The sequence below is a fragment of the Actinia tenebrosa genome, unplaced genomic scaffold (genome assembly GCF_029948245.1).
Source record: "Actinia tenebrosa isolate PJP-AT-01 unplaced genomic scaffold, QUT_ActTen_1.0 PGA_scaffold17__23_contigs__length_9995812, whole genome shotgun sequence".
NCBI classification, from domain to species: Eukaryota; Metazoa; Cnidaria; class Anthozoa; order Actiniaria; family Actiniidae; genus Actinia; species Actinia tenebrosa.
This window is the reverse complement of record NW_028292577.1, coordinates 6,383,475-6,402,988: the sequence shown is the minus strand read 5'-3', so window position 1 is coordinate 6,402,988 and position 19,514 is coordinate 6,383,475. Positions and strand designations below refer to the sequence as shown.

The following is a 19,514-nucleotide window of genomic DNA, read 5'->3' as shown; positions in this document are numbered from 1 at the left end:
AATCACTGTATGAAGTGTTTTCTCGATATTCAGGACGAAAGTATGATATTTTTACGATTATTTTTTGGAGTCTGTGACGTCATACACTCAACATCGAACATCGCTCCATACATTTCTTTGTAGTTAATGATCAAAATATCAGTAGTAAAGGGAGAAAGAAATACCCAAACACCCCAAAATATAAATTATGGTCACAAGTAATGTGAAATAAGCACATTAGCCACCCTTTGGGCTTCATAGGAATAAAATAAATTAAGGATTTATATACAAAGAAATATATGTAGCAATGTTTGATGTTGAGTGTATGACGTCACAGACTCCAAAAAATAATCGTAAAAATATCATACTTTCGTACTGAATATCGAGAAAACACTTCATGCAGTGATTATTGGACCTTTAAAGAGTATTTTTAAGAAGTTTCAGCTGAATCCAAGTTTGAGTGATTTCCATCGTAGTAGCACTTTAATCAATAGCTAAGTAGATGTGGGTGGCAAATGGGGTGCCTTTGTGATTTTAATGTGCTAACCATCTTAACAATACGTTTTGTCACTTTGTTTTATTGGATTGTCCAATAGATTTCTTGTTTAAGCAATTTAAATCAGTCAACCTAAACAACCAAATTTTCATCATCATATATATGCTCAATATCCTAGTATTTTCACAACATGTTCATATTTTATTAAAATTTCTAGGAACAAACTGTTCCAATACATTTTATGAAATTCTGTTTAATTGCATAAATATAATAATTTTTATTTGAGGTTGTAATGTTGCCCTCGGAATGCAGAATGGAAAAATTCAGGACTGGCAATTAAGTGCTTCTTCCAAAGATCTTGGATATGGACCAACAAGGGGACGGTTGAATGGAAATGGAGCTTGGTGTAGCCAAACTGAAAAACCATGGACAGACTATTTCCAGATAATACTGGACAAAGTACGGCATGTGTCTGGGCTGGCTACACAAGGTTATTCAACATTTATTTTGGGTTCCTATTGGGTAAAAACATATGCCGTGAAGTACAGTTATGATGGCTGGACCTGGTATTGGTATAAAGATCAACCTTTGGCTTCTACAAAGGTAATATATACTGTACTGTGCCTTCATCCTTAATAATGATAATAAATATGTTCTTATATAGCACATTATAGATTCTCAATGTGCTTTACAAACATTACGATGAAATGTTAAGTGAAAAAATAGATTTCCTTCTAGTAACATTAGTTGTTTAGGGCGAAATCAATAATGGATGATCATGTACGGAATAGGGGATGAAGAGGATATTATACGATTGAACAAGATTTAAGAACTCTCCTCTTAAAAAAAATTTGTAATCCTAACTATTGTTCTTTTAGTTTTTCATTTATAGTGATAGAACATGCAATTGAAAAAAAAGGATTTTTCTGACATAGAAGTGTAGAAAGAGGGGAGAGGAGGTGAAAGGGAAAGCCCCCCTTGATCGTTTTAATTTTTGTCAGTCAGAAATAATTTTAATCAGATTCATCAAAAGAAAATGAGTTAAAATTCAAACCAAACAGCACTCACTCCCACCATTTCCAGTCCTTTATACACCCAGCCCTTCTGAGCTATAAGGAACCACATTATATGCATTGACAGGATATTAGATTTTAATTTCAACCAAACAAAAGGCCGAAGTATGTAATTTATACATGATTTAATGGCTCACCACATTAAAAAATTCATAATGAATTTCACACAAGGTGGCAAGAAAAACCATTTTATTTAGCTGATGGTCCATATATGGCTGTATAACATAACAAATACATTTTGTGGTTTCACGCAATAATTGAAATGTCAGGTGTGCTCCAGATGCCTGATGTCTACAGATGTGGTAGCTACTATGGTACTTACTACTCAATAAACACATTTGACTTTTGCAATTGCAATTGTTGATATTGAAAGTCAAAAACATCTTTAATTGCTAACCAACTACTAGAGACACTTTAAATATTTTAAAACCCTGATGAAAGACTTAAACTAGTCAGATTATATAAGCTGAATTATTTTGTTTTCAAAACTTAGTATGACAAATATATGCTAAAAGTAATGATCAGATTGACAAAAATCTTTTTTGATTGTGAGTTTTAATATATTTTTAATAACACTAGACATATGTTTTGTCTTCTAACTAATTTTTTTGAATTTTTTTTTAAATTTAAAAAAAAAAATACTTTGACTTTTTATAGATATGGCATTACATGTAAAATAATGTTTTTCAATTCATATTCATTTTTTTTGCCCTTTTTTGAAGGAATTTGATGCCAACACAGATGGAACCACAGTAAAGGAAATAAGCTTTCATGAGACATTTGTCACAAAGTATCTGAGAATATATCCAATCACATTTGAAAATGACATGTGCCTGCGAGTTGAGATATATGGTTGCCCTAATGATAAAGGTAAGGAACTGTTACTGGAAATGGAATTTTTTTTCTGTATGCAGCAGTCCAGTAGCAAGGGGAGCCGCAGCCCCTCCAGCTTTTCATTTAACAACACAAAAATAATCAGTGACACAAACGCAAAATGACATTATGTAACCCCCCGCTCCACATATCCAGGCCTTACTACAGGCCTTTACTGGGGGAGGGGGGGTTGTTGTGTTTTGGGGGTGTTCAGTGGGTATAGGTGTGTACTGATTTATAAACTATGAACATTGACTATTGTAGTATTGTTATAGAGTATACTCTTATTATAGATTACTAGGTTACCTTAGGTTAGAGCCAGCGAGTGGGCAGCGGTTAATTGTATTTGTTGCTGGTCGCCATGTTTTGTTGAGTAGAAGGTTTTTCAGAATAAAGCCTTACAAATGGCCTTCATTCTTCTTTAAATTGCTTCACAATTCATTGCAAGGTGCACACCTCTATTTTCTAATTTGTTTGTTTGTCTTTATTATTATCAAACTTTATACTTCTTCATTTCTCAGACCCAATAACACCTTGATGTACAGTCTAATTTATTAATTACTGCCCATGACATCTATGTTTTATCATCATCATTTTTTATTTCTTTTGTACATACATCTTTGTGATATGGTCTGCAGGCATCGCAATACTTCATGTCTATAGCAAAAGTACCATTGTGATGTGAATATGCCAATCATTTTCACAAAAGCTGATCACAAGTTGCTTTGTGTCACCAGCCAATAGATCTCTGGTTGGCACAAGAATAACAAAGGCTTATGTCACTCATTATCGTTATAATATTTTCCCATTTAAAATCTCTTGAGCCCAGGAGTGGGGGGGGGGGGGGGGGGGGGGGGGGCTCTACCACCCCAACTTGGGTAGGGGTGTGCCGCAAGGACCTCAAAACCCTGACCCTATCCCAGACCTAAAATTTTGATTTTACCCTACCGCAGACTAAAACTAAACTAAGAATTGTATACCCTATCCCAGACTAAAAGACGGAAAATACGGTTTTACAATCAATTGCAAGCAATATTTACTAAAATTATACCCAACCCCCCCCCCCTTGGGCTCTTGAGAATAGTTTTTTTGTTTTGAATAGTATCAAAAATATTAATATATCTTATTGCAATCATCTCGTTGTCTTGTTTAGTAAGTTTGTTTCATGCTTCACAGATACATGTACCCAGACAATAGACCAGCCCACAGGAATCATCACCTCACCAAACTACCCCTCCCCGTACCCCAGGGGAGTAGATTGTACCTGGATAATCACTCTGCCAGACACATCCAAGCAAGTTGGATTATTCTTTAAAAATTTTGACGTCAACGATGGTGCGTCTTGGTTGTGCTTTGGTGGTGATTACTTTGATGCTCTAGATGGGCCCACTGATGTATCATCCTCTATTGGTCACTACTGTAATGGCGAAGATATCCAGGTTGTCAAGGCAACGGGAAACAAGCTACGCGTTCATTTTCATTCAGAGTCTGGTACTCATCCAAGGAAAGGATTTGAGGCCCAGTTTGTTTCATTCATCAAAGGTATTATCATCCTATTAATTCATTACTATTATTTTCTTTATAATTTGATTGGTTGGTAGATGGATTGAACCAAATGTACGTGCTGATTGGCTGCAGGATAGTGTATATATTAATGTTGTAATGATTCTTGTTTCAGTAGTTTATTTCTGACTACGGATAACACAGTACAAAACTACAGTATATACTTAAAATTAACTACGACGCGCAATAATCTGATACACGAGTCTCTAAATCACGAGGCGTGACGTGTCACACAATCACAACAATGTCTTAGGCTATTCACATGAAAACGCAAGCAAACACAAGTTTGAACATCGTCATATTACATGCGTTAACCTGTACTGACCCGTGCTGACACACGATATTAATCCTGAACATGCTTATATTCCTTACCAAGAGCTGGCAACTTGTGTCTCATGCGTGAGGTGTAATCCTTATTTCAACCTACGAGAATTCTGAACTCGGGGAGCCTATTGCTAAATATCCAGACTCGTAATTAATTCTAAAAGGAATTTTCATTATAAAGATTATGTTCACTATCCCATTGACCGAAATCCCATTCCCATAACTTCAAATCCCATTTTTCAAGCACAAAATCACAATAATAGCGCAGCGCAGTCGTGACGTCATAAAAACGAAGACAAAGGTGAAATTCGGACGAACAAACTTTCAAGTTTACTTTCAGCGGACAATTTTCACAGCCGATCGCAGTTGATCTTAGTTTACATGGGTTATTATTGTAACTTTAAGTAAAATAATAAAATTGGTTCGTATAATCCTCGTAGTGGTTAAACAGAATGCAATGTTTGTCCGAATCTTCAAGCTATTTTTAGAATCAGTGCGCTGCGCTATTGATACACTCCTTTAGCACTCTCTTCAGGGCTATCAATTATTCTCATAAACCAATCTGTCCCTTCTCATTCCGCATCACCTCAGGGGTCGATGATATTCAGCTTGGTGAAGCCTGCAATGGATCAACGTTACGTCTTGACTGCGGTTCATCCCCATCCAAGTCCATCAAGATACTGCATGCTTGGTATGGTACGGCTCCCTTTTCCAGTCACTGCGGTAGTGTACCTACCAACACCACCTGCCAAGCGTCTGGTGCGCTGAACACTGTTACATCTCTGTGTGAACACTACGAATCCTTCCAAATTGATGTATCTAGTCGTCAGTTTGAGCTATCCTGTGGATCTGGTCTTGTACCTCGGTTGACTGTTTATTACCAGTGCACTGGAACAGTCATTAAAAGTAAGGCTTAAAAAGGGGTTAGCCACTTCTAAAGTCTCTTTCAAAATGTTTTGCGCGTAATTTTTGAGATTTTTTGGGGGTCGGGTCGAACAAGATGACAATTTTTAGAATTGCTAGCAGCTAGTAATCTTACGAAACGTTTGTTTCGAGGTTTTGTATTGGTTTTGCCTGCCTCCGAGGTACTCGCTGGCCTTTGAAATTTGTACACCATGCAAGCTTTGTTCTCGGCTGAGCAAATCAGTCTCACTTGGCTTATATGTTCAAGATCTTAGGAATAGTTAAATGTTTTGCCCTCTAGTGCGACCCGGGACTTATGCAACTATATGTGCTTCAAAATTACTATGCATCGCCAAATTGTCACGATTTTCATGATAACGTGATGCAGAAAATTAGCTATAATTTGAGACATCTGGTTTTTTATTTTCCGTCCAACAAATTTCCAACGGTCTGAAATAGTATTTTTGTTTTTGACAAAAGCCAAGTACTTAGTCGTCCTGGGCTGTGATAGTCGCGTAATTTATCATGACGGAGCGCTAGCGATCATTCTTGCTCTTTTTTATAGAATTGCTTTTATATCGCTTTGCGAACAGCTTGTTCAACTGTTGTTCAACTATCTTATTGCTAATTCATAGTATAGATTTTCATAAACCCGTGAAACAAATACCATTAGTTAGTGTATAATAGTGAAATGAGAACAAAAGAACACAATGGAATTAGGGTCTAGTGTGTATTTCACGGGTTTAGGAAAACCACTCTACTATAAGTTATTTTCTTTATGTGTTAATGCAATAGTGATGTTGAACCTGAATAACTATATAGCGAAAATAACTTAAATCTTAAACCTTTTGGCAAGGAAAAACACTGACTAATTCGGTTTATTGTGTTTCTTAATGAACTTGAATTATTTCTCTATTTTTTCCAGCTTCTCCTACTAATTTCTAATATTCATCCAACAACTTGCACTTCTAATACTACTTGTCACCTGTATGAAGATAAATGTGATAAATGATAAATAAGTGATAAATTGATAATATTAATATTAATCCTTTAACATCCCTTTTTCTAGCACTACCACCTACACCAAGCACCACTACATCAGCACCTAGTACGTCATCCCCTCCCTCCTCTACTAACATATCCCCTTCGCCTAAAACAGACACCATTACCACGATAACACAACAATTTACATCACTTCCACCGACTGACCCGGGTTCTCCACCAGCTACGGACGCCTCTATAACCAAAGAAAGCCAGTCATCGCCTTCTACGAGGCCTGGCAGCGCAGGAGGAAATAAACTCGCACGCATGGAGGAAGACGATAATGTCGGAATGTTGGTTGGTGTCGTGGTGGCTGTCCTTCTCGTGGTTGTTATTCTGGTGATTGTCTTGTTGTGTTTTCTACGCAGAAGGTAAGCTTTTGAGAAACTGTTTCTCCCCTTTCCTCATAGGACGTTTTATTAAGATTGGCTTCCTTTATGACTCAGGCGTCGACGACGTAAAGATAACTCCATGCCTGGAGTAGCATACACTGCAACTCCAGGAGTATCAGATCAAGCCCCCATTAGGAATGGGTAAGTATCTGTATACCCTAGGGTAACATGCACTGCAACACCAGGAGTATCAGATCAAGCCCCCATTAGGAATGGGTAAGTATCTGTATACCCTAGGGTAACATGCACTTCAACACCAGTAGCATAAGATCAAGCCCCCATTAGGAATGGGTAAGTATCTTTATACCCTAGGATAACATGCACTGCAACACCAGTAGCATAAGATCAAGCCCCCATTAGGAATGGGTAAGTATCTTTATACCCTAGGATAACATGCACTGCAACACCAGTAGTATAAGATCAAGCCCCCATTAGGAATGGGTAAGTATCTGTATACCCTAGGGTAACATGCACTGCAACACCAGTAGTATAAGATCAAGCCCCCATTAGGAATGGGTAAGTATCTGTATACCCTAGGGTATCATGCACTGCAACACCAGTAGTATCAGACCAAGCCCTCACTATGAATGGGTAAGTATCTGTATACCCTAGGGTAACATGCACTGCAACACCAGTAGTATAAGATCAAGCCCCCACTATGAATGGGTAAGTATCTGTATACCCTAGGGTATCATGCACTGCAACACCAGTAGTATCAGACCAAGCCCGCACTAGGAAAGGGTGAGTATCTGTATACCCTAGGGTAACAGTAGTATAAGATCAAGCCACCACTATGAATGGGTGAATATATGTATACCTTAGGGTATCATGCACTGCAACACCAGTAGTATCAGACCAAGCCCCCACTAGGAATGGGTGAGTATCTGTATCTTTATTGTATAGACATTTACTAACTAAACTTGTATTTTTCAAGGTCTTCTGGTTCTCATGCTAATGCATATGAAAGTGTGAACGTTCTATGTGTTAGGTAAGCTTAATGGCCTATATATACTGAAATTGACACACAACTTTTTCACGTACTTCTTTAATCTTGCAAACGAACTACAACAGTAGCAACAACAATGGAAACAGGATTAGAGTGCGCAAAGCCGTGCAATATGATTCCATTCCCATCGTTATAGTAAGCCAAGCGAGTGAAGCGCTGCCTAAAGACTGCACCAGAACTGAAAGAAGAAATTATTCATTGATTTTTTTATTTTATTTTTATTAGTGCTGACGAACCGTGCGTTAAAAAAGATTCCTACGAACATATTTATGATAGGTACGTAAAATACAATAATATAATAGCCATCGTAATAGTATGTAGGTCTGTTGTACTAGTACGTAGGTCTGTTGTTCTAGTACGTAGGTCTGTTGTACTAGTACGTAGGTCTGTTGTACTATTACGTAGGTCTGTTGTACTAGTATGTAGGGCTGTTGTACTAGTATGTAGGTCTGTTGTACTAGTATGTAGGTCTGTTGTACTAGTATGTAGGTCTGTTGTACTAGTATGTAGGTATGTTGTACGAGTACGTAGGTATGTTGTACTAGTATGTAGGTATGTTGTACTAGTATGTAGGTATGTTGTACTAGTATGTAGGTCTGTTGTACTAGTATGTAGGTCTGTTGTACTAGTATGTAGTATGTAGGTATGTTGTACTAGTATGTAGGTATGTTGTACTAGTATGTAGGTATGTTGTACTAGTATGTAGGTATGTTGTACTAGTATGTAGGTATGTTGTACTAGTATGTAGGTATGTTGTACTAGTATGTAGGTATGTTGTACTAGTATGTAGGTCTGTTGTACTAGTATGTAGTATGTAGGTATGTTGTACTAGTATGTAGGTATGTTGTACTAGTATGTAGGTATGTTGTACTAGTATGTAGGTATGTTGTACTAGTATGTAGGTATGTTGTACTAGTATGTAGGTCTGTTGTACTAGTATGTAGTAGTATGTAGTGAGATATATGTTGTGACGTGATCTAGGACGGGAAACAACAAAAGCAAAACTATGAATTGGAATAATAGTTATTTTAATTTACACGATGGTAGTAATAATGGTTGACTTTCTTCTTTCTCTTCTATTCGTTATTCATCAGTCCTGATTTGCAAGAACCCCTGCCAAAGATGACGAACAATCCGCTGTATCACGGAGCGTGAGTAAAAACTTGAAGTTTACTGAAATAACATTAAATTGAATGTCTGACCGACCGACAGATCTCAATGGACCCCGTAACTGACCTACTTAGTCACGGAAAAGAGTGAGTGAGCGAGTGAGTGAGTGAGGGAGGGAATGAGTGAATGAGTGAGTTACTGACTGACTGTCCTATGTTTCTTTGATCATTCATTTCAGTTTCATTAATTATTTTTCTTGTTCTAAAGGTCTGGATTTGATGCTGACTTTGATGAATACGAAAGGTATGTTACTATTACTAATATTCCGAGGTTGAGGGAAACACTGGGTCGAGTTGGTATTGCAGTGCATTTTGGGGCTTTTGTAACAGACATATTTCCAAGATGGCGTCTATTTCGTCCTCTAAAACAGTCCCACAATGCACTGCAATGCCAACTCGACCCAGTTTTTCCCTAAACCTCGGAATGTATACTAAATAATGAGTTGAATCACTTGGACGACTAATAGCAGCATGATTCATACTATTGCTTCGTTATCGTTGTTTTAGTGTTGATCCACCCACAGAGAGACCCCCAGTACCACCGAGAACACTCGCTCCTTCAGTCTACGACAGGTTGGTTTAAAAATGCTGTAGTAATCGCTGCGAAAAGAACTTGATGTGTGACATCTCGCGATGATAGGCAATGTGCACGAGCACGGATCTTTAGAACAAAGCATGATGGGAAGCCGAGTAATCATTGAGTACTTACTAATGCCATACATTATAGGAGTTGCTTAGAATACTCTTTTTCGGTTTTCATTTTAGTCCATCACAAGGAAAAGATTTTCAATCAAGCAAGACATCTATCTCAAATCCAAACTATGACAAGACAGTCATAGATATACCGGTGAGAGAATGATCGTTTCGACTTGGTTTTTTTCCTACCCGCTCTACAGTTTGTGTAACATCATTAACATGTATACAGGGTGAATCTTCTTCTGGAGATGAACTCTTGTTTCTTTTTCTCCGGAAAAGACTTGTCCTTAGCACCATGTGAACGCCACTGCCAGCAGAGCTTAATGTGGTTAGAAGATCATTTATCAAGACTGAGATTTGCATCTTGCTTTTTACTTTTTTGATTTTTTTTTGGTTTTTCTTCTTTTTTTTTTTTTGTTTTTTTTTTGTTTTTTTTTTGTTTTTTTTTTGTTTTTGTGTGTGTGTGGGTGTGGGTGACGCCTTTTTATTCTCAGTCCCACTCGGCCAATTTAAAATTAACACAGGTAGCCCACTAGGAAAAAACAGATTAAAGGAACAAAAGAAATGCCTACTGCGTTGCGTTTCAAACCATAGTCTGTAGACGTGTTTACCTGTTATGCATCTCTATAATTTGTATTTTAATATTTTCCTTTAGGAATCTGAGAAGTAAACACAGACTCCCACCTGATCATGAGAAGGATCATGTGTCGTGCACAACTGATAAAACAAGACTTTAAGTATCAAAGAGTCGCTTTAATACATCGGTTTCTGGTATAAACCCCTTGCAGTACTTTGGAATGCAGCTCAATCTGGGGCAAAAAATAGTTTCTAATAAGCCTGAAGCGAGATGACGTTTTACCCCCGTCTCTAGACCATAATCCTTTTCATATTGTTTTTGTTCTTTAATTATGACTATTTTTCCTGTATTCTCTAAGGAATCTAAAATTTTAATATGAAAGAATTTTAAAAACTATTATGGTATAGAGTCGGGGGTAAAACGTCATCTTGCTTCAGGCTTATTCTCAGGAGATTGGAATTCTTTAGTTTTCCCTAGATCAAGCTGCTTTGACGTCACATGCAAGAAGTCTAATCTGTTCGTATCCTGCCAAATGCAATTCTTTTAACCAAACTCTACTCATTAGCCAAATCGTGAGTAGGGTCTAGGTACGAAAATGGCCGAATGCCAAATATCAAATATCTACCTGAACGCCACCGCATTTTGATATTGATATTTTTCAACACTGGCGACTTAAATTGACTTGAGATCCAATATGGCGTAACGACATCATGACTTTTTCGTTCATAGCGTTAGAAATTTAACATGATTATTTTTAGATATAGAAATCGTAATGATGGATCAAAGAAAATGCTTTGGTTTGACGTATTTTAGTATTCTTGCTTTATGCTATGAATTTTATGATCCTTATTTCTTATTTTAAGCAACATTTTTATTGATGTTTTGGAGTCTTTTCTTTCACAAAATGTCACACTACCGTTCACTTGCCATATGTGCTGTAGTTATTCACCTCTATACTGTGTGCTCTGCAAATCAGAACATATTGTGGAGGTGGTCAAACCTATTTTATTTCTTTATGTAGTGCCGGGTTAAGTCCCCTCTCGCTTATGGCTCTATTCTCGACTTTCACATTCCCATAATCCTTTGCGTCTTTAGGGGTAACCAGAGGGTAGAAACCCAATTATTTTGCTGAAGGCTGATCAGACAATGTTGAAAATACCTTGTTTGGTATCCAAAACTCTTCATGATCTGTACACTCAAAAATAACTTGGAATAAACTGATAATCAGTATTGTACAGATAAAAGCAGGTATATTATGAATTCAATTAAGAAACCTTTCAATTTGGGACAGTTTTTTGATTGGTTACCCCCACCAAAACGCAAGGCATTATGGGATGTGAAAGTCGATGATTAGCCATTCCGAGGTTAAGGGGAAAACTGCGTCGAGTTGGCATTCCAGTGCATTTTGGGGCTGTTTTAGGGAACGAAGTAGACGCCACCTTGGAAATGTCTCCTAAAACAGTCCCAAAATGCACTGCAATGCCAACTCGACCCAGTTTTCCTCTCAACCCCGAAATGACTGATAATGAATCATGTGACAGCAGATTTGATACCATCCCTTAGAGTACAGTTTTGCTGGGTCTCACTTGACGTCATTTCTTGCCTTGTGCAGAATGTTCATCAATCAATGCTCATCAATGAATCGCAAGTCCTTTCTGACATGGGCGGTCAGTCTTTGGCTACCATTTTGACCATGCGATTCAAAGACTTTTATTGATGGTCTTCAACCATTCCCAAGAGAATTGAATAACAAAGGACACGGCGGCCATGTTGGAGTATATAACAAAAGAATTCATTGACAATTCTTTTGTTAAGTTCCTCCAACATGGCCGCTGTGAAAACCATCAATAAGCCGATTGAAACCCAGCAATTGAAAATATTATTTTTATATACTTAGCGTTCATCTATTCGAGATAAATTATAAGATATAGTTGAATACATTACAGATGATAACCAAGTTATATTTATTACATTTTATTCGTATAAAATGACATTAAACTGTCTATGAGAGCGAGACGTCTAATTGTTTTAGTATAAACTTATCAACAGTCGCTCAAATAAATAGATACAAACAACTTGCCCCTCGGCATCCCATTTATTTATCAATCCTAAGTTCACAATATTTTACAGGGTTGTTATTCAGTAGATTGAGAAATGTTGCATCATTTCCTTGTGATGATATGATTGGCTGTTATGAATGCTATACCGATAACAGCCCATATAAGGACAAAGAATATCCAGGACCTCTGTCTAAACTTCGACCTGTGCTTATTATCATAACTATTGGCCAACTCTCTTAATTGCTTTCTAGCAAAGTAAACTAGTGTGGCTGGAATAATATATTGTACTCCAGTCCCGGCGTACGAACCAGTCACTCCTACTAATATTTCAAGGTTGTCCGTCGCGAATGCAACAGCGATTGGTGGTAAGATGGTCACAAGAGGGAAAACAATCTTGTCAATAACCCAAGGATATGGGTGTCCTGCGCGGTAGAATAGATTCTTAAGGTTGTCTCTGAGTGTTACTGAGATTATAGGAAAGTTGGTACTAAGAGTGAAGACAGGGAATAGTGCTAGGAAATAATGAATGAATGGGTCATAAGCGTGGAAGTTGAGCGTGTATAGATCTAGGAGGTCATCGAATGCAAACATGGCTGAGAAGGATAGCAGTGAGTAGAACAATAAGATGATGCCAAAGTCCACTACAAATATCAAATTGACATGGGATTTGCTTTTCATTGGTGTTATGAAGGATGGGAGAGAGTGCTGGCACATAAACGCGTAGATGCAGACGCCGAATAAGTTTGGGACGCCACCGAAGTCTCCAGCACTGACGTGTAGATTCTTGCCTTTACCTTGATGAATGCGAATGAGAGCAAGGATGATCATCATCGAAAATGCTGTGAAAAGAGAATGCAAAGCAGATCTATTAACTGATAGGATTACATCAGACCTACCTAGCTGGGGCTTAATCAGTATTTTCTTACTTCATTCCCAACACGCCGATGGCATGTATAGAAGCTGACTTACAGCACGTACACGGTACGACATGTCGTTACATTTAAATGTCTTCCCATAAGAATGGTTATCGGATCAGTGGGAAACGTACAGTACTGACTTACAGCACGTACACGGTACGACATGCCGCAACAGTTAAATGGCTTCCCATAAGAATGGTTATCGGATCAGTGGGAAACGTACAGTACTGACTTACAGCACGTACACGGTACGACATGCCGCAACATTGAAATGGCTTCCCATAAGAATGGTTATCGGGTCAGTGGGAAACGTACAGTACTGACTTACAGCACGTACACGGTACGACATGTCGCAACATTGAAATGGCTTCCCATAAGAAAAGTTATCGTATGAGTGGGAAACGTACAGTACTGACTTACAGCACGTACACGGTACGACATGCCGCAACATTTAAATGGCTTCCCATAAGAATGGTTATCGGATCAGTGAGAAACGTCTAGTATTTACTTACAGCACGTACACGGTACGACATGCCGTAATGTAATATGGAAGTCGAACACTGCAAGGTATACGAACTCAGTATTCATATGTAATCGTGAACAGATTTCCCCGCTTACCTAACCACCTCATGAATGTTGTTATTATCTGAAGGTACTTGGTTTTTTGTAGGTTAAAGAACGTAAATGGGCCAAGAGTGACGGTGAAGATCAACTGGAAACAAACAAATGATAGTGGTAAGACAGGTCTACAGCAAATACAACTGCTAGTAAAGTAAACATAAAAGAAATGTAAGCAGAAAGACTGACTGACAGACACAGCAGCAAGCAAGCAAACGCCGAACGACTGATAGACAGAGAAGCAAGTGAGCAAATATCGACCGACTGACAGATACAAAAGCAAGCTAACAAACGACAGACAGACAGAGAAACAAGCAGCAAACATCGACAGACAGAGAGACACAGAAGCAAGTGAGTAAATGCCGTTGACCGACTAACAGACACAAATGCAAGCAAGAAAACGCTGACTGAATGAAAGACACAGAAGCAAGTGAGCAAACAAATGACAGACAGATGGAGAAGCTGGAAAGCAAAAGACCCAATGACAGACAACCATCAGAGAATGAAAGCAAACAAGCAATCCACAGGCAGCTAGACATATCAGCAGACACGCACAGACAGGCACATTTATCAAATTATCTTGAAACTATTAGTAATTCTACAGATCTCACCAAATATATCCTATAGACATTGCCTTTAGTAATCTGACCCCAGCACTCATCATCAGTTTTATTGGATTTAGAGATGTTACCTACATGGGACTGGTTCATTGTTTGGTGTGAATCAGAATGAGGCATTATGCTAAAGAAATAAAGAAAAACACTTGTCTAGTCAACAATATCAGATCTACAGCTATAAAATATAGACCAATTCGGCTAATGCAATATTATTTACATATCTTATTCATATCAGTGGTTCATTGACATGTAAAAAAGTATTCCCAGTAGTAATTCTCTTGAGAATCATTCCTTTGTTTATTTGCTGATAAATATTTTATTGGACTCAAGATTCATGTGATATGGGTTTTCTCATGAAATTCAACATGGAATTCCCTTGTCAGCCCATGAATTTCACTTTAGAATTCTTTCTGGCTGACAGCACATGGTGGTCAGTGTTTGGCCACCATTTGGAGCAGATAAATGAGATTCAAAGACTTACATATCAAAACGATATGTTGAATGTGCACTATATTAATAATCATTATTAACTATCATTACTTGAATGTACATACCAAGAAACTAAGGTCAGAGACTTGGGCACTGCGGCAGCATAAATGGCTAAGTCACCATAAAGATAGAGACCAATGCACAAATAGAACAACCTCAGACCATCTTGAAGAGAAAATTACAAATAATAAATTAATAAAAACTAATTGTGTAACATTAACTGAAGGTGCAGTTGACACTAAGAGTTTTCATTTATCCCCCTCTCCTTCTAGCCCCCAACCGTCATGCCCCCTCTCCATCTAGCCCCCTCTCCATCTAGCCCCCTCTCCATCTAGCCCCCAACCATCATGCCCCCTCTCCATCTAGCCCCCAACCATCATGCCCCCTCTCCATCTAGCCCCCAACCGTCATGCCCCCTCTCCATCTAGCCCCCAACCATCATGCCCCCTCTCCATCTAGCCCCCAACCAATATGCCCCCTTCTCCATCTAGTCCCCAACCATCATGCCCCCTCTCCATCTAGCCCCCAACCCTCATGCCCTCTCTCCATCTAGCCCCCAACCATCATGCCCCCTATATGTATTATTAGAGACCTTTAGCATTACGTTTACCACTTACTGCTAACCACTAACTGCAAGAAATCTGACGGAAAATGCTAGATGTTGGACTGCAGTTTGAGGTTTGCAGGGCTAGCAAGATCGTCATACTAAAGGTCTCTAATATTTACAGAAATAAACATAAAACCAAAGTTCTTTTTGCTGTGTAATAAACTCAGCAGTCTGTGAAGGATTAGTCTTTGCTTCCATTCCCGGTTTCGATTCTTCAACTACTTCAAAGTGTTTCTTGATTTTATTTGCATTATTAGTTCACCTTATTAATTTTATTAAATATAACATATACATAGGGGGGCTAGATGGTCAAGGGCTAGATGGAGAAGGGGTATGTTGGTTGAGGGATACATCCAGAGGGTGTATGATGACTAGATTTCTTTCAACCATCCACTCACCCAGCCAACCAGCAATCATTCATCTGTCTCTCAATCATCCGTCTGTCTCACAACCATTCTACGTAGTGTTTAATAAACGAGCAGAAGTGTTTTATCAGGATTTAAAAACCTGAGGCATAGCCGAGTGTTTTTAGACCTGATAAAACACGATCTGCAAGTTTATTGAACGGCTTCAAAAACTGATGATGTAAGTTCTCATATTGTACGGAATTCTTTACGAAAAGAACCAAGTTTGATAGAGAAAATCCAAGTTCAAGGTTATGCAAATGAAGACGAATCTATATCCGATATAAAATCACCTCCATGGTCATGATTTCTATTGTGTTTCCTTCGTGAATTATTAATAAGTTTTTGAATAATACAAACATTTGCACCTACTTTTACTGTAAAACATCTTTGCCATTTGTCCCTAAAATTTAAATTTATTTTGATTATATTAAAAAAAAGAAAAGATGTAAAAGACTGCAATGGTTAAAGTTATTTCATTAGTTCCACGCGGTCCACATACTCTCATCTTTGCAATGGTTAAACCAAGGACAAAATATGGACATTACTGAAAAATGGTCAAAGAAAAAAATAAAAATAAAAGAGAGAGAAAGGACTTTCCATATGGTAGCAGGTAGTCCATACCATTTCAACTCTTGTTGTAATTTCATAGAGGTGCTGTTCAGGTTTATCTTTTGAAAAGTCTGAAAAATGATAGAAAAATATTAATTATTCAATATTATATAAAGGATATTATATGGGCGCACGAAATTTATCTTCGAGTGTTGAAAAGATCTCTAACGAGTGAGCGCAGCGATTTTCAACACGAGAAGATAAATTTCGTATCTCCAAGCGCCCATGTAATATTCTGTTTATTATATAATTATCCATAAAATCAACTTAATAAGCTTTTTATTATTATAAAAAGTTTTTATTTATAAACTAATAGCTTAAAGTGTATATGACACGAAAACATTTCATCGTTTAAAATGTATAGTTTGTTAATAATAATAAATATGTCGTAATAAAATTTGTTTCAAAAGCTTATTTCTTGAGATATTTGAGAAAATTAAGCCCAATTTGTGACGTCATTTTGTTGACACGTACTCTAGATTCGGTAGAAATGCACTAAATATAAATTGTAATTCTTATAAAATAACAACAAAAGGCATATTCTATTCAGCTTCATTTGATAGCTTACGAAATACTCTTCAAATGGTGGGAAACTGAAAAGTGTACTACCCGAAATTAAGATTCTGCATTCAAACAAATTTCGTGTATTTGCAACTAAATCTGGAGACTTGTAAACAAAATGACGTCACAACATGCGCTAAATTTTCTTGAATTTCTAGAGAAATACGTTTTTGAAACAAATTTAACTGTGATATTCTTATTCATGCCAATAGAATACACATTTTTAACATTAAAATGTTTTCGTGTCATATGCACTTTAAATACACATGGTAACGATATTTTCACATGTTCAGTTTTTCGAAAAGGAGAAATGTAGGTATTTTATGGATAATTATATGATAAATAATATTATTAACTATTAATTTTGTCAAATGTCATATCATGTGCTGTGCTCTAATTATTAATAAAGAAAGTATTGTAGTATTCTATTCAAGTAATAAAATGAAATACTCTTTTCATACTGATTGACCTAGAAATTCCAACCAGTTTCAACTCTAGTTCTGTCTTGTTAAAAATTGTGAAAGCTATATAGTACATAAGAATTTGAACAACAATCTATCATATGATTGCATTGGTATTTTTTAATTTCAAATCTCCTAATAGACATATTTTCTTTGTTTCTTCCTTCCTTCCTTCCTTCCTTCCTTCCTTTCTCTCTTTCTTTTTTTCTTTTTTTGCAAAATAGGTTTTATCTATATTCTCTATTATGAAAATGCCCATCTTCAACTTACCAATTAATGGCTCCTTTTCTCCATCTAAGCTGTCAAAATCCTCAACATTCTCACTATGACTACCATCAGCTTGCTCAGCCTCTGTATACCTATTGACAACTCCTTGTTGTTCCTATACATACAAAAACACCAGTTGTTTAGATCCTATGACATATATATACCAGCTTACGGCTCCCTGGTGCAAATCTTAAACTTGACAAACCCTAGAATCAGGGAGGTCATAGTGCACTGCGCTAGCTAATGTATAATATGATTGTTGGCAAAATCCCACTTATTTGATTGCTTGTGATGCAACAACTTCTGGAGGAAATTGATCTACATGTAGCTGCTCAGCTCATCATTATATAAAGCCTAACTGAAGTTAATTAAGTTAATTTACCGTACTGGTTTGATGCTTGACTTTTTTTTATTTATCAGTTTGCCAATCAGTTCCCACCCCCCCCCCCCCCCAACCCACCCTCCACAAATCAACTTCTACACTGTAAATCCCAATTCAATCTAGTGGTAGCCTTAACTTATCAAGTGAATTGCAAAACCTGTCAGCCTTTCTGTCTGTAAGATATGGACATACCAGTTTCTCCTTGGCTTTTATTCTCAGCAGTGCATTAGCTGCAGCCATTGCCTCTACCATGAATGTTGCTGTAACAAAGCTATGAAGAGATGGGAGCAGCATAAGTATATAATAATAATAATAATAATAATAATAATAATAATAGCAATAATGATTTTTTATTACTAAATAATAATAATGATGATGATGATGATAGGGATGATGATGATCATGCATCATCATCATCGTCATCATCACCCTCATCATCTTGCAATATAACACACTGTAATATAACACTGGATGCAACTTATGACGTAATGCATGATTCTATTTCAGAGCTGAGTGGGCCTTGTACATGTGTAAACTTTGCATGCATGCATAAAAAAGTCGTAAACAAGCGATCAAGTGTCATTCACCTGACTCATTACTAGCTGTACTCCTGTTCATCGTGCTGGTCATGTGAGACACTTAACAAATAATATCATCAAAGAAAAAAAATATTTCTCTTCAGTATTCTGTTTATATGCATTTCTCAAACAACTGGTAGCTGTTTAATACATTTGGGTTTCTCCATTTGAAATATTATGAGCCAATGCTTCAATTATTTATGTATTACAAATCACATCAACGAGAAAAGTAAAATATTTTTCAAGACAAATGACTCGTAAAGCGAAACCATGGACGTATCTATTTACCTCATAAATGCTAATAATCCTATCAAAACCAACGAAACAAGCCATCCAGCACCTGCGAAAGCTTTGGGCATCGTTAGAGCTCCAACCCCAATAATAAGATTGAAGATGTAAATGAAAGCAACCTGGAAATGCAAGAAATGCAAAGAGTTTTGTGAAGGTCTTTTAGCTCTATCGGCTCTCTTCTTGTTCGACAGGATAACAGCGTTAAAACTTCTAGATTTAGGAATTTCTCTTTCCAAATATAATCGGATATACTTTTGTGGTAAGGCAAGTCTTAAGGAATAATAAAGAAAGGTAGTATCCCCACAGCTGAAGGTCGAAAATTTATAAATTGGATGACTGAAAACGTGTGGACGTCGAACATTTGGCGTTCTTCAGCTCCTGATCTCCTCGTAAAACTTACCGGAGATGAATACAGCTCTCCAGTTTCTGTGACGGCAGCCATTACGACTTTTCTTTCACAAATCGAACTGTTCTCGAGGAATCAAAACTTTATGATTGAGAAAATATATAAGCTTACAAAGATGCGATCGTCCATGACAAATGACCAAGTCACAAGAC

At 37.3% G+C, this 19,514-nt stretch overlaps 2 protein-coding genes and 1 long non-coding RNA gene across 7 annotated transcripts in view; 2 read left to right on the top strand and 1 right to left on the bottom strand.

The window, feature by feature from the left end:
• LOC116291192 (uncharacterized) overlaps positions 1-12,106 on the top strand; it is a 15,783-nt gene extending 3,677 nt beyond the window's left edge. For 2 of the 5 annotated variants that reach the window (XM_089031913.1, XM_089031911.1), the window contains exons 2-14: positions 762-1,078; positions 2,271-2,418; positions 3,598-3,963; positions 4,900-5,214; positions 6,281-6,623; positions 6,699-6,785; positions 7,579-7,632; positions 7,876-7,926; positions 8,745-8,801; positions 9,028-9,063; positions 9,327-9,392; positions 9,585-9,666; positions 10,171-12,106. In XM_089031913.1, the coding sequence (XP_088888039.1) occupies positions 782-1,078; positions 2,271-2,418; positions 3,598-3,963; positions 4,900-5,214; positions 6,281-6,623; positions 6,699-6,785; positions 7,579-7,632; positions 7,876-7,926; positions 8,745-8,801; positions 9,028-9,063; positions 9,327-9,392; positions 9,585-9,666; positions 10,171-10,185 (1,917 nt within the window). In that variant the 5' untranslated portion in view covers positions 762-781 and the 3' untranslated portion in view covers positions 10,186-12,106. Of the gene's footprint in view, positions 1-761; positions 1,079-2,270; positions 2,419-3,597; positions 3,964-4,899; positions 5,215-6,280; positions 6,624-6,698; positions 7,161-7,578; positions 7,633-7,875; positions 7,927-8,744; positions 8,802-9,027; positions 9,064-9,326; positions 9,393-9,584; positions 9,667-10,170 lie in introns of those variants that run through there. The other 3 variants (XM_089031912.1, XR_016120090.1, XR_016120091.1) reach the window with 3 other exon arrangements.
• LOC116291218 (putative sodium-coupled neutral amino acid transporter 12) lies at positions 12,051-19,514 on the bottom strand. Its single transcript, XM_089031915.1, has 10 exons — positions 19,357-19,514; positions 18,954-19,075; positions 18,280-18,358; positions 17,709-17,820; positions 16,429-16,487; positions 16,177-16,207; positions 14,859-14,958; positions 14,299-14,428; positions 13,688-13,781; positions 12,051-12,991 (listed from the first exon to the last, which is right to left on the bottom strand). The coding sequence occupies exons 1-10, from the start codon at positions 19,396-19,398 to the stop codon at positions 12,255-12,257; spliced, it is 1,506 nt and encodes a 501-aa protein (XP_088888041.1). The 5' UTR covers positions 19,399-19,514; the 3' UTR covers positions 12,051-12,254.
• On the top strand, positions 13,436-14,999 carry LOC116291219 (uncharacterized). The gene is made up of 2 exons (XR_004196566.2): positions 13,436-13,636; positions 13,740-14,999. It is a non-coding gene; the product is annotated as an uncharacterized LOC116291219 (long non-coding RNA).